General features: G+C 43.4%; 1 protein-coding gene across 1 annotated transcript in view; it reads right to left on the bottom strand.

Annotated features, from left to right (window-relative positions):
- The window catches only part of BANK1 (B cell scaffold protein with ankyrin repeats 1), a 172,802-nt gene that overhangs the window by 103,675 nt on the left and 54,266 nt on the right, over window positions 1–14,861 (bottom strand). The window contains exons 5-7 of the mRNA XM_083459213.1: window positions 14,522–14,664; window positions 7,595–7,718; window positions 28–224 (exon numbers count right to left, since the gene is read on the bottom strand). Of these exons, the coding sequence (XP_083315339.1) occupies window positions 28–224; window positions 7,595–7,718; window positions 14,522–14,664 (464 nt within the window). The remainder of the gene's footprint in view (window positions 1–27; window positions 225–7,594; window positions 7,719–14,521; window positions 14,665–14,861) is intronic.

Here is a 14,861-nt window from a genome sequence, read left to right as displayed (position 1 = left end):
GAGTATTATGGATAAGTAGGTACTTACTGACAATTCGGTGATGATTTTCTGAATCTCCTCATAGCCATACTTTTCTGCAATAGATGCTGGGGTTTCTCTGTACTTATTGGCTATCCCGCAAGCTTGAATTGCATCAGGACATTGGAGAAGAAAAGCAGTAAGCTTCTTTAATCCAAATTTAGCTGCACAGTGGAAAAGAGTAGGAAGCTCCTCCAAGTGTGAGTCTGCGTTGGGTGAAAAAGCATGCATAAACAACAACACTTCCCAACCTTGTTTTTTTAAAAGTCTATAGAATCATAGAATCATAGAGTTGGAATAGACCACAAGGGCCATCGAGTCCAACCCCCTGCCAAGCAGGAAACACCATCAGAGCACTCCTGACATATGGTTGTCAAGCCTCTGCTTAAAGACCTCCAAAGAAGGAGACTCCACCACACTCCTTGGCAGCAAATTCCACTGTCGAACAGCTCTTACTGTCAGGAAGTTCCTCCTAATGTTTAGGTGGAATCTTCTTTCTTGTAGTTTGGATCCATTGCTCCGTGTCCGCTTCTCTGGAGCAGCAGAAAACAACCTTTCTCCCTCCTCTATGTGACATCCTTTTATATATTTGAACATGGCTATCATATCACCCCTTAACCTCCTCTTCTCCAGGCTAAACATGCCCAGCTCCCTTAGCCGTTCCTCATAAGGCATCGTTTCCAGGCCTTTGACCATTTTGGTTGCCCTCCTCTGGACACGTTCCAGTTTGTCAGTGTCCTTCTTGAACTGTGGTGCCCAGAAATATAGATCATATTGCAAACTTGAGAGCATGGGGAAGGTCGTTCACAAATGAAGGAGTCATGTGGTATGGTAGACAATGGACTTGGGAGACCCACATTCAAATGCCTGATAAGACATGATGCTATGTGGGTGACGTTGGCCCTGCCTCACACAGCTGTTGTAAGGGTAACTTGAGGGAAATCTCTTTGGAGGGCGAAGAGGGGTGCAAATGTGATAAATGAAGAATTAAAAAAGCTATGGTTCAGGGGTCGGCAAACTAAGGTCTGTGGGCCGGATCAGGCCCAATTGCCTTCAGGAGCCAGCCTGCGGATGGTCCGTGGATCGGCGTGGGGATTCTGTTCGTTTGGGCTGCGCCATTTCGCCCCCTGCGCCATTCCATTCCCCCCCCCCACAGACCACGGCAGTGGTGCCTCCCTCCCTCCTCCTGGCTTCTCCCTGCCCTGCCTAGAGGAGAAAGGGGGCTGGGCTGGCTGAGTACCATTTTGCAGTGGTACCTTGGGTTACAGACACTTCAGGTTACAGATGCTTCAGGTTACAGACTCCGCTAACCCAGAAATAGTATCTCGGGTTAAGAACTTTTCTTCAGGATGAGAACAGAAATTGTGTTCTGGCAGCGGGGCAGCAGTGAGAGGCCCCATTAGCTAAAGTGGTACTTCAGGTTAAGAACAGTTTCAGGTTAAGAACGGACCTCCAGAATGAATTAAGTTCTTAACCCGAGGTACCACTGTACAATAAACACACAAGACATAACCGGCTGTACGTTTGAAAAAGTAATATATACTATTCATTGTATTGAATTGTAGATTTCAACAGAAGTAGTTCATAAAGTTCAACGGGAAAAGTAGAAGACCCAGTGGATCAGTTCATTCTCTAATCAGTTTATGCATAAGGTCCATATATGTGAAAGTGTCTATTCCACCTGTCTGTTCATAGAGTCCAACAATCCACATGAAAGGTTGCTGCAGTTCCACAGAATCCTTTCACACAGTCTAAGACAAGGATTTCCAGAATATTAGCCTTGTTTTGTCATCCTAGGCTTCATCAGTAGTACAAACTCATAAATGATATCACAGGATAGTAGATCTTATAGCATAGTATAGCAACGTACGGCCGGTAACGTCTTGTGTGTTTATTGTATATGTTTCACGTAACCAGAGGTTTGTTGTTGTTGAGCGCCATTTTAAGCAGCCCCTCTCTGGAGCCAGCCCTTTCACACCGCTCATTGTCCCTCCGCCACTGCCACCGCCTGGTGCTCCTGTGTGCGAGAAGCAGCAGTGGTGGTGGTGGCAGCCCTAGGGAAGGTAGGATGGGGAGGAGGACTACCTGCCCCCCTCACCTCTTCTTCCAACTCCCCCACCCCCGGTGCCACTTCTATGGCCCACCACAAGGTCAGAGGGACAGTGGACCGGCCTGCTGCTAAAAAATTTTGTCGATCCCTGCGTGTGGTTCAATCAGAACTTTCAAAATTGCCCTCTGTTTCCAGATTAAATATCCTCTGTCGCTACCATCTCCAAGTGTTCATCCTTGAAATGCAAGTCAAAAGCACATAGACTCTACAGTGGTACTTAAGGTTACAGGCACTTCTAGTTACAGACGCTTCAGGTTACAGACTCCGCTAACCTAGAAATAGTACCTCAGTTAAGAACTTTGCTTCAGGATGCAAGTGGTGCTTCAGGTTAAGAACAGTTTCAGGTTAAGAACGGACCTCCAGAACAAATTTTTAAAGTTCTTAACCCGAGGTACCACTGTATATTGTAAAAGGATAGGGATGGTGGTGCATGCTCAGGTAGAGGATATCTTAAAAGCTAATATGGCTGATAAACAACGTGGATTCCTTCATTTTTAAAATGGGAGAAAGCAGTTCCACAACGTAAGCAGGCTATGGATATTTGTTCTCCATGAGTTTTAAGTGCACCTTTCCCTTTGTTGCCTAGTTAAACACAACATTTCTAGAGGGGATACACTGTAATAATTGGGCATATAATAGCTTTGTTCCATGGCACAGAATTACAACTGCAGCTAAAATGTGTGAAGAATATCAGTTTGCTAAGCATCCAGATTATTTAGCTGTAATAGTCGCTGCACATTTGGGGACGAGGTTGTTAAGCACGGCTGCAAAATAGCAGGTCAAGAGCTCAAAGTGTCCCTTTTATTTTCTGCCTGGGATGCTTGTGAAGAAGGTAAACTGAAATCAAATGATTGTTACATAGCACTTAATTGTTAGCACCTGGAGCAGTGTCAGTGGGGAGGGGAGAAGTTCTTGCTCAGCATCATTAGGAAGACACATTTTTAAAGACAAGGGATAATTGCACAAAACAATCCACAATAGCATGGGTAGATTTCAGGGTGAAGACAGTGAGGAATGATAACCTATGCTTTGTTCATAAAACATCTCAGTTACCTTCCCTATCCTATCCTAATTGAATGCCCAACATGACACACAATGCAATAAAAGAGCCACACCCAAATGTTCAATTTAGGAACATAGGTAAAAGGTAAAGGGACCCCTGACCATTACGTCCAGTCATGACCAACTCTGGGGTTGTGGTGCTCATCTTGCTTTATTGGCCGAGGGAGCCGGCGTACAGCTTCTGGCTCATGTGGCCAGCATGACTAAGCCGCTTCTGGTGAACCAGAGCAGCGCACGGAAACGCCGTTTACCTTCCCGCCGGAGCGGTACCTGTTTATCTACTTGCACATTGACATGCTTTCGAACTGCTAGGTTGGCAGGAGCAAGGACCGAGCAACAAGAGCTCACCCCATTGCGGGGATTAGAACCGCCGACCTTCTGATCGGCAAGTCCTAGGCTCTGTGGTTTAACCCACAGCACCACCCGCTGCCTTAAACTGAGTCAGGCCTTTGGTCCATCAAGTTCAGTATGGTCTACACAGCTCTCCAGGGTTTCAAGCATGAGTCTCTCTCAGACCTACCTCAAGACATCATGAATTAAAACTGAGACCTCAAGCTTGCACCCCTAGGGGTAGAAGTGATCTGTCAATCTTGGTTCTCCCACTTTCTCATTTTTCAGTTTTCTACATTTCTGTAGCAATTAGCTATTTTATTTTATTTTAAAAAAAACTCCTCATAAAATTTCAACAGCATGCTAGTGTGAATTTTTCCTATTAAACATATTTTCGTATGCAACTTTGACTAATGTACAGATTTTCCCCCGCAAGCAGTTTTCCCTAATGTGATGCATTTTTGTTTGCTGTTTTCACTGAAACATTCATTTAAATGCACATTCCCCCCCATAGGTGTGCATATTGTAAATTCGCTGGAGAACTGCGTTGTAAAATTTCGAAATGTGCGAATTTCAAAGGATGCCTGTGTTTCAGTTGTTTCCCCTTGGGATAGGGACTTGTCTTCCCATTCTTTGTTAAGTGTCGTAGTCACATAGGTACTATATAAACAGCAACAAGAACCTCCAGTTAAATGGATCTCAGAGAGCTGATGCTGAAAGACACTGCCAATGAAAAATAGGCTAGATCAGGCTTCCTCAACCTCAGCCCTCCAGATATTTTGAGACTACAGTTCACATCATCCCTGACCACTGGTCCTGCTAGCTAGGGATCATGGGAGTTGTAGGCCAAAAACATCTGGAGGTACGAGGTTGAGGAAGCCTGGGCTAGATGGACCAATGATCTGGCTCAATAGAAGACAGTGTCATATGTAAGCCTTTTATCAGAATATTGCAGTCCTCTTTTGCACTTGTATCCTACTATTTCAAACTTAATTTGAAGGAGCATAAATACATTTTTAGAGTGCAGTAGATTAAGCAACCTCCACTATAGAAGGCATTTGACCTCCATATGTTGTTGAACTCCAGCTCCCACAAATCCCAACTAACATGGCCAATGGTCAGGGATAATGGGAACTGTAGTCCCACAAAATCTGGAGGACTACAGGTTTAGATGATATTAGAATGAACCAAGTTGGAGATTTACAGCACATTCCCATGCATGTCTACTCAGCCCAACTGAGTTCATCCAGGCTTACTTCCAGATAGGTGCATATGGGATTGCAACTGATATTCTTTTATTATCCGCATTTCTCTAAAAAAACAATAAAAAAACACCTGCCCCTTAACTCCCCCGCTCTAAGTGTTTCAAACAAAAAAACAGCATTTCATGTAGGAAACGCTAGGAAGCAATATAGTTTGAGCTATTATCTCTAACACGTTTCCTATGTAGAAGAATCTTGCATAATTATATGCAATTAGACCTAACTTTGACGTTTGCCTTCTAGAAAGAAACACCCACAACCCACATATCTCCCCTGTGACGTATGTCCTATGGCACAGAAAGTTTGCTGTGCATGCATCATTGCAGCAGTTGATCAGCAGCATCAGCTCAGGAGTCAGGCAGTCTTTGCTAAGCACAAGGGAAGGTGACACAGGGCCGGGCCAGACCACCAAACAGCATTGTCAAATGCTGTATTATTCATTATCTGCTCAGAGGAAGAGGGTCTATGAAGGCAGCAATGAATGCAAAACCTCCTGCTGTGCTCCATATTCTCTGGATCCGATAGCAGGGATGAGGAACATGTGGCTCTCAAGATATTGTAGGACTGCAAATCCCACCAGCACCAGCCTATGGTCAGGGATGCTGAGAGAAGTGGTTCAACAACCTCTGGAGGGTCACAGCTTCACCACCTCCCTCTGTGCTGATGGTCCTTGAGCCAGGAATTCACATGCTCCTTATGTATTATTTAAGTTGTATTTATTACTCAGTAATCCAAAGAATTCAATCTGTTTTATTTACATGCAAATAATCCAGGCACGCCTCCCTCCAGTGAAACAAACAAGGAAGCTACTCCAAGCAGAGGAAATGAGCTTTCTTTTTGTAACAGATTGCTTGATCAGTGCACTGATATATTCCTATAATCAAGGGAACTAGGCAGGACCTGGGGCTCCAGATAAAGTTCAGTCCTTTTCTATCCATTGTTTTAACTTAGGTGCAAGTTGGGTGTTCCCTATGGCATCCTAACAGAAGGCTTCACTAGGTCACTGCAACAACAGTCTTCCTCAGGCATTCAAAATGAACATGTGAAGAGGGCAGGGGGCGTTGTGCATGCAAACCCCACCCCAGGCTCCCCATCCCCACATTATAAGGTCCCTGATTGTTAGTGGATCTCCTGGACAGGGCTATTGTTGTATCCAAATGTGTGAAGTTTTCCCCCCTAGACTTATCTCTCGGCTTTCTCCCTTACAAACCCAGTGAGTGGCAAACCCATTTATTTCAGAGATGTCCTTTATTTTCTTCATCAATTCAAGAGCCAACACATGTGTTTTACTTATTAAGCAAAATGCACATTTTCTTGTTGTTATCTCTTACTGAATGGACAGTGCTTATTTCCCCTCCTTGTTCAGAACCCATTGTAATTACCAATAATTGCTACTGTTGACCTTGTAAACCTACATCTTGAGTATCAGCAGAGAGGATCTGAATGCATGTGCAGCAATTATCTCCATAAAAACACAGTTCACCACAGCATGAGGCACTTGCATGGCGCTGCAATCCTTTCGAATCCAGATGCTCTGTGTTAAGGAGCCAGCAAGGAACATCTGGAGGCGGGGTTTCAGAGAATCCAGCTACCTTTACTCTACCCCATTCTTCTGCACCTCCCTTTTAAAGAAAAGGGTTACTGGGAGTGGATAAGTCTTATTCCTTGAGTCTGTTCTTAATTGCAACACAGCTAAAATGCATTTGCTGTCCTGCGTCCTCCTCAAAAAAATTATCTGCTGCTGATTCTGAGGTTGAATTTGGAACACTGAACATTCAGAGTTGGTGCTTGATGTACATTGCATTTATTTAGTCACAGTAGAAATTGTTATGACAGGTGGGATGTATTTAGAGGAAGAACATATGAGCGAAGAAAGCTGCCTTCTTCTGAGTCAGTGCATTGGCCCACCCAGTTCAGTCGACAGTAACTAGCAATGACTCTTCAGGGTTTCAGACAGGGACGTTCTCAATCCAGCTACGATCCCTATCTCTTCTAAAACAAAGTGGCTCCAGACACTATCCATTGTGAAATTGAACCACACAATGCTTCTTACCTTTGGGATAGTTTAAAACTTGGAGCACAATGGGCGCTCAAGAAGTTGGTTGGGTGTTTGCTAGGAGCACAGAGTGCAAGGGTGAGGAACCAGTGGCCCTCCAGATCCTGCTGGATTCCAATTCCCATCATCCTTGACCACTGGCTGGGGCTGATGGGACTTGTAGCTTAACAGCATCTGGAGGACCATAGTTTCCTCATCCCTGACACAGCGTCGGGCTTAAATGAGACACAATTGTCACTCTCATTGTGACATCCAGTCACCCGTCACTTTCCAAAGACACAGGCATGCTCAGAACATGCCTCCCCCCGATAGAATTTCTTAGCTCATTATACGTATTGATTTAGTAGTGATTATGAATCCCCTGCCCATGAGAAACCACCATACGTTCAACTTTTAGCTCAACCTGCAACAAAATGCCACACTGAGGAGCTCTCTTGTTCAGCCATCCAACCAGCCCTGTCCTTTTCCAGAATTCACCAATTCATTCTCCCCCTTTCCTTCTCTGTTTCCCCTCAAGAGAGCACTCCATGACCTTTGGCAACTGAGCATGTTCAGTCTTCATTGGCTTGTTTTTTATCTCTCTCTCTCCCCCCACCCCCTTCCTGTAGTCTTGCTAAGACTTTCTCCTTCTGCATGGATGCTTTGGGCTACATACAGATCAGAAAGTAAGGTCATTATTACTGTATCTGAATGGCCACCCTAAGAAAGGTCTTCTTTGGCAACCGAAGAGTGTAAGGAACTATATACAATACGTACCAGTCTGTTGATGATGATCCATGACTTCATTTGGAAAGGCGCTGAAATTGTGAGAAATGATTGGACTTTTCAATAGGAATGTGAGAAGATTATCCACTTTCTCAGCAGAGGAAAACTTGGAAGCCTGTGTGGGGAGGAGGAGAGAAGAAAGCAGAGTAACACGAGGGAAGGTGCACATTCATTTTATCATCCAAAAGCAATATACTGAACAACAACAAGTTCATTTGGGGCATTTTACATCACTGAGGCTGGAAACAGTCAAAGGTTTTTAAGGCAGTTGAAGGTGGTTTGAGAAGACGGATAATTTCCTAGATGGGTTTCAGGGATTACAATGGGTGGAAGATCACAGAGGCCAATTTCGAGAAAATGTTTCTGCTTGTGAAGGACCTTCTGGTTACTAAAGAAGCAGCTGCAATCTTCCATGGAAGAGGTCTTCTGATGCTGAGCCACCCATGCAAGTAGACTTCTCTGCTTCTGAAGGCTGCTCAGTCTCTGAATGGGTTCCTACTTCTTTTGCATGGTTTTGCTCCTTTCAAGAACAGTACGAAATCCTGCCAAGCTTGCTTCCAGAGATGACAGTGGGATAAGTGGCTGCACTCTTATTATTATTAATTAAATTTGTATACCGCCCTTCATCCATAGATCTCGGGGCTGTTCACAGCAGAAAAATGCAAGACAAAAACACAAAATACATAATGAAAATGAAAGCAGAACAAAAATCCCCTCCCACAAACACATTTCAAAGCGTGTAGGATATCAATCATCCAAAGGTCTGGTTGAAGAGGAATGATTACATCTGGCCCCTAAAGGTGTACAATGAAGATGCCAGCTGAATCTCTCTGGAGAGAGCATTCCACACTCAGGGAGCCACTGCAGAAAAGGCCCGTTTTCATGTTGCCACTCTCTGGACCTTGTGTAGAGGATGCACACAACAAAAGGCCTCAGATTATGATATCCACATCCAGATAGGTTCATAGGGAGAGGTGATCCTTGAGGTATTGCAGCCCTGAGACATTTAAACCTTAATAATAATAATAAATAATTTTATTTATACCCTGCCCTCCCCAGTCAAGACCAGGCTCCGGGTGGCTAACACCAGGTATAAAACAATTGATTAAAATACAACTTAAAAACAAGATTAAAATACAACATTAAAATGCAGCCTCATTTCAGTAGAAACTCAAATAAAAACTTTTTGGGGATGAAAACGTCAGCGCTCTCCACTGCAACATCTCCACCATTATCACTTTCAGCTCTGTACACCTGGATGCTGTCATTGGAGACCTGTCTCTGGATGCTCCTGCCTTGAAGTGAGTGATCACCAGGGAGAGGCTTTCTTGGTAGTGGCGCCACAATTTGTCCAACTCCTTCCCGTTATTTGTTGGCACAGTATGGAGTTGGGTGGCATTTAGGTGCCAGGCAAAGTTGTATTTTCCAAGGGCATTTAAAACAGCTTTTAATAGTTTACTGGCTCCTGCAGTTTTATTACTGCCATTATGCTGTTGCTGTTTGGTGGTGTTTTATTGCTTGATTACGTATATTTTATTGTTTTAATCTGATGCCTTAAGAATCTAACCCAAAAGTTAGGGTAGAATTATTGCATTAAAGAAAGGAAATTACTCTAATTACACGAATTGGCTCTGAAAGGTCTGCATTGTTCTCTGTTTGCTGCCTTGAACTGTGCAAAGGCTGTGTCTCAGAGACCCTGGGCAATGTCATTTTCCAGGGTGCCTACGATTTTATCTAGTATGGATGTCAAGTGCCAAGGAAACTAACTCTCCCAGCCTTTTTGGATCTGACATCTGCATCCTAGGTACAATGAGCCCTCAGGCATATGGTTCACAGTCAGAGTTGGAGAAAATACTTGGGAAGGATTGGTGCTTGACTTGCAAACTATGCTATTATAAATTGGGCATAAAAAGCTGCCTTCTACCTTGTCAGGATACTTGGCAACATCAATGGCTAATACATTTTCTGCTTTAAACATTTTCTAAAATCCAAAGAAAGCTCATCTTCTGTCCCTTAATTCTGGGGTTTTAAATTATTAATGCAATAACGATTTTACGAGGTGAGTAAACTCTGGAAGTTCCATTTTGCTTTCAGTTTATGGCAATGTACTTTTAAACAGAATAATAGTGTCCTTAAAAATGTGCGGTTGAAAGGAATTTACTACTGCCCTTAACCAAGTGCTAATAATGTAATGCATCATTTTTTATTAATCCTTTTGTTATGAACGTAATGCCTTAGGCGGCAGACATGGCAGATTTGTCACAGGAAAATGAGACTGTCTGAATTACAAACACAGCTATTATTTCTGTTCTTGCTTTGCAATTACGATATAGACATGTCAAGTGTACGCAGACTGGCCACTGTGGGACAAATGATATTTCAGGTCCTTTCCTCTCTTACAATAGATTTTCTTTTCCCATTACATGACATTGGCAGAGGCAGCCTGGGCACTACAGAAGCTTTATTCTCTATTATATGGTATGGCTGCACTCCTGAAATGTAGAATAAGATATCTGGATGGCAAATCATTTGCTGGATCAAACAGCTGCATGTGATTTGATTTACTGCTTTATAAAACAATTTGCACCACTTAATATATTTTTTAAAAAACCCAAGCAGTTTGCATCAAAACAATACAAATGCAACAATATTCAATACAATTTGCTAAAATTAGATAAAAACAAAACACAACTGTTTCAAATAAAATTTATGAGTATAGCACACAAAAGCAGACATGCAGTAAGTTGACTGCATATGACCATTCATTGTTTTGCAAGAAGAGGATGGGACGGTGAGGTTGTTGACTAGATTTGCTGTTGTGTTACAATGATCCCTCCCTGCCCAATCAGGGGTGCTTTGCTTCTGATCTGGGTCATTCACACAGAGACAATGGCTTGAAACCTTAGTTTCCTATCCCAATTAAACAAGGCTTATAGTAAATCTGCCTGGAAACAGATAGCAACTTGATGATTTACAACAGTACTGTAAACGGGGGGGGGGGGAGGAGAGGGGGGATATAATGATATGAATTCGGTAACATTATCAAGCCACCGTCAGGAGAAACAAAACCAAGGTTATTTTCACAAATTGCCATACCAGGCCAAGATCACACAAATTTGCGTGTTCAGACCCAGACACCTCCCCCCTAAATAAAGTCACACTTGACTGAAAATTTTGTTTTGGTTTTTGGCAGAATTTAGGCCACAACTTTATTGATTACAGAAGGTGAGTGGTTGCATAGGCTCTGGTTCAACTAGCTCCCTGCACTCTTGCAGGCAGCGCTGACCCAGGGCACCAGCATAGATCAGCCAAGGGTGAACAGGTGGGTACGCGAAAAGCCGGGAGCAGACTATGTTCACCTCCCAGATGCCCCCCTGGACTCAAGCATGGGCACAACCCCCTCTCAGGGGTTGACCAAACCAGTTGAGTCACTGGATTCCTTTAACGGAATACCCTTCACAAAGGGATGGCGAGACCATTCTCCCATCCCTGTGCCCTGAACCAGTGCCTATCCACAACCTTACAAGTTGTGACAATTTGCTACACGGCAGGTGAAACCCAAATGGCAACAGCCAATCAGCCAAATGGGGAAATTCCTGCTTTGCCCCTGTCCCAACGACAGACGACACATGATGGCATAGCAAGGTCAATCACAAAATGCCCTAAAAGTAGGGAGAGGTGGGCGGTGTTCCGAATGCACGAGCCAAAAGAGAAGCTCTGGGTCATGTGCATGGGTATATATAGGTCCCTCGATCTGTTTAGACTGTGCTCCATTGGCCAGATTGAACCCAACATTGAGGGACCTACCAATCGGGTGTTGTGGCTAACCAATATTACCCACCCACAACATAGGTGATCAGTCTCCAGGTCTCACCGCAACACGTGCCCTCTTTTAGGGAGGACACAATTTAACAAACTGCAAACTGCAACAGACCGAGTGATCAAAAGATGAACAGATACAGTGGTGCCTCGCAAGACGAAAAGAATCGGTTCCGTGATTCTCTTCGTCTAGCGGTTTTTTCGTCTTGCGAAGCAAGCCCATTGACGGATTAGAGGATTAGCGCTATTAGCGGCTTTTAGCGGCTTTTAGCGGCTTTTAGCGGCTTTTAGCAGCTTATCAGCTTATCGGATCAGCTGATAAGCGGCTTAGCGGCTTAGAAAAAGGGGGGAAAGGAAAAAACCCCCGCAGGAACTCGCAAGACATTTTCATCTTGCGAAGCAAGCCCATAGTAAATTCGTTTTGCGAAGCACCTCCAAAACGGAAAACTCTTTCGTCTAGCGAGTTTTCCGTCTTGCGAGGCATTCATCTTGCGGGGCACCACTGTACTGAACAGCAAACTACATTCCTATTCACAGCACATTGCAGTAGTCTTATTGTGTAGCTGTCTACATATGGACCACCATGGGAAGGTTACTCCTATGCAAGAATGGTCTTAGTTGGCGCAGCAACTTAAGTTGGTAATAGGTTACCTGGGCCTCTAGTAATGACAATGGATCTAGGAGCACCCGCATACTATGACCTACTCCTTCAGTGGAATCCTGTCAGGAGCTGGTACACATCATATATATGCATTGTAAGTGAATGTTTTTCACTGAAAACATATATTAATTAGTTGGACTTGGCCAATCTATCAATCGTAGATTTCAGATGTGAATTCTGTGACACTGGAACTGCCTGCTAAGGATGAACTTTCAGCTGAGACCATTTTAGTATAAGGCAGATTTCCCCAGTCTGGTTCCCCCCAGATATTTTAGACTGTGATTCCCATCAATTCCACCCAGCACAGCTGACTCAAAAATGATAGCAATTGTAGTCCAAAACATCTGGAGGGCACCAGGTTGGGTAAGGCTGGTGTGAACATTTCCTTATGTACTGACTAAGAATGACACAAAGATTTTCAAGAAAACTAACAAGCACATCAAATCCATGCACCCAGATTCTCCTCAACTAGACAAGCAGAACATTTTAAAAAAAGAATGACACTGTTATCCATCTTTCCACATCAGAGTCCTTGAAGTGTACATGTATTTGGAAAATCATGTCACAATATTATATGTCTAATGACGTTAAACATATTTATTTCAGAAGGTCAGAAACAGTAGGCGATTTAGTGAGCCAGCAAAAAAAGGGAACGTTTTAAGATGCCAAATGTATCTGATCCACAGCAAAAATAATAATAAAACAAATCATGTTCCAAAGTTGGTCAGAGCATAATGGGAAGATGGTGAAAAGTGATGAATTAGCTGTGCATGAGGTAAATGCTGGTGGAAGAAAGAAATGCTGCCGGCTTGGCATCCATAAGCCACGCAGGCACTGAAGTATGACTCTGCTGATCCCTGCTAGTTCAGATGGCAGATTTGGGACTAGCAGGATCAGTGTGGGCAGCATAGTCCTAAGTTTGAACTGCAGGTAAAGCCTTCTGTGCCATTCAGTAAGCTCATACTGGCAGTATTTCTCTGCCTACAATGCTGCCTGGACAAGCCACAAGTTGGCTTTTCTCAAATAGGACTATGGGCAAAAAGACAACAGAGTCAGCATTATGAAAGCAGCCGAGCGACCCGATGCTCTCCAGAAGTCTGATGTTAGACTGCTATATTATTTTAAGGAAATGATGCTCCACTCCTCTTTATCATAATCTTTCAAGCTGACATGCAAAACTACTACACAGTGATTCAATAATGATGTCAACCTCAATCTACATTCTCCAAAGGGCAGTCAGCAAATTTTGCACACAGTGCCACTTGAAGCACTGATAACGCCAGCCTTGGTATGGGAAAGAAAGTTAGCATCCAGTTGCTTATCAGTAGGGGAAGAGGTGAGGCATCAGGGAAGTCAGCACAGTGCAAATGCATCGGCAGGAGCACCACATTGGCTCTGCCAGTGTGTTTGCACTGCACTGACTGCGCTGCCTTCTGAAGCCACCCTCTTTCCCTCCCAGTAAGCAACAGTGACCCATCTGCTGAGAAGATAGCATAGCAGCTCCACACCATTCAGAGAGCCACTTGTGATCCACTGACCACAGGGATATCAAAGAGCTTTGGGATTGTGGATATTCTTTTTTTCTAAGCTTCAAGAATTGGCCCTTTTCAACAGCTTGGGTGGTACCTGTGCTTTAGCTTCGGGACTCTGGATTATCAGGTGCAACAACAACAAAAATCACCACATAGGTGGGCGCATTGGGTATAGCAGAGGCTGCCAACATCTTGCCATCCAGAAGTGTTAAATGCATTATTTATATCCAACATTATTTATATCCAACATTTTGGTCCAGAGCTCCTTCTAGACTTAGAATAGGGAGTCAAATCCTTGCTCAGTCTAGAAACTCACTGAGTGACCTCAAGACAGTTATTCCCCCTCAGTCTAATCTGTCAAACAGAATTGTTGCAAAAAAATACAGTGGTGGTGGTGGCGGCAGCAAGTTGTATGTGAAGAGAACCCAACAATTGTTGTGCTGAGCTACTGGAGAGGGAAGGAAGGATAGCAATTTAATAAATAAAACAAACAAGAAGTGTGGGTTCTACGTACACACTTTCAGAAGGATAAGCCGTATTCTTGCTGTTATGTCAAGGTTGTGATTGATTTTAGTTCTTAAACCGATTGCTTATTATAAGTAAGCACTGTTGAGTCAGGAGGAACAAATGTTTCAAATCTGGGAAGCATCCTGCATGTTTATAGCATTGGACAGACAGCATCAAACAGCAGCAAAGCAACAACAATTTATTTTTTGTTGGCGAGATGTTATGCCTAGGCCTGTTATCAACTGGTTTCATCACTGTGGCTTCTTATTGATCCATTCTCATTATTCTTATTAGATCAATGTATGGCATTTACAACACAATGTACATTCTCTTATCTCATATTGGCACATCTCCTCCCACCTTCCTTTTATTAACTTTTAACACTGCAATCATCCTTACCTGACAAGCAAAGACTATTGGATCAGCCACTTTCTGAAGAATGCTTTCAATCTCCTCAACGGCTGTGTAGTATTCAATCTGTGTCGAAGCTTTAATGACTCCCTCACAGTAGACATTTACGTTTACAAAGCCAGCAGGAAAATCTTATAAAAGAGAAATAAAAAGCACAGAGGATAATAAGAGGACAGAGAAAAAGAGAAGGATCATCACCACCAACACTTTTCCACCCATCAAGTACAATGAATACAATTCACTGGCAGGAGACATCTGGGTCATCCAAATTATCATACCCTCTGGCTTCACCTATTTAACCTTTATATGAATCAACGTGGTCAGTGAG

This window comes from Podarcis liolepis (genome assembly GCF_965112155.1).
Source record: "Podarcis liolepis genome assembly, chromosome: 9".
NCBI lineage: Eukaryota > Metazoa > Chordata > Lepidosauria > Squamata > Lacertidae > Podarcis > Podarcis liolepis.
Note: the sequence above shows the minus strand (reverse complement) of the source record. Positions and strands in the feature narration are given on the sequence as shown.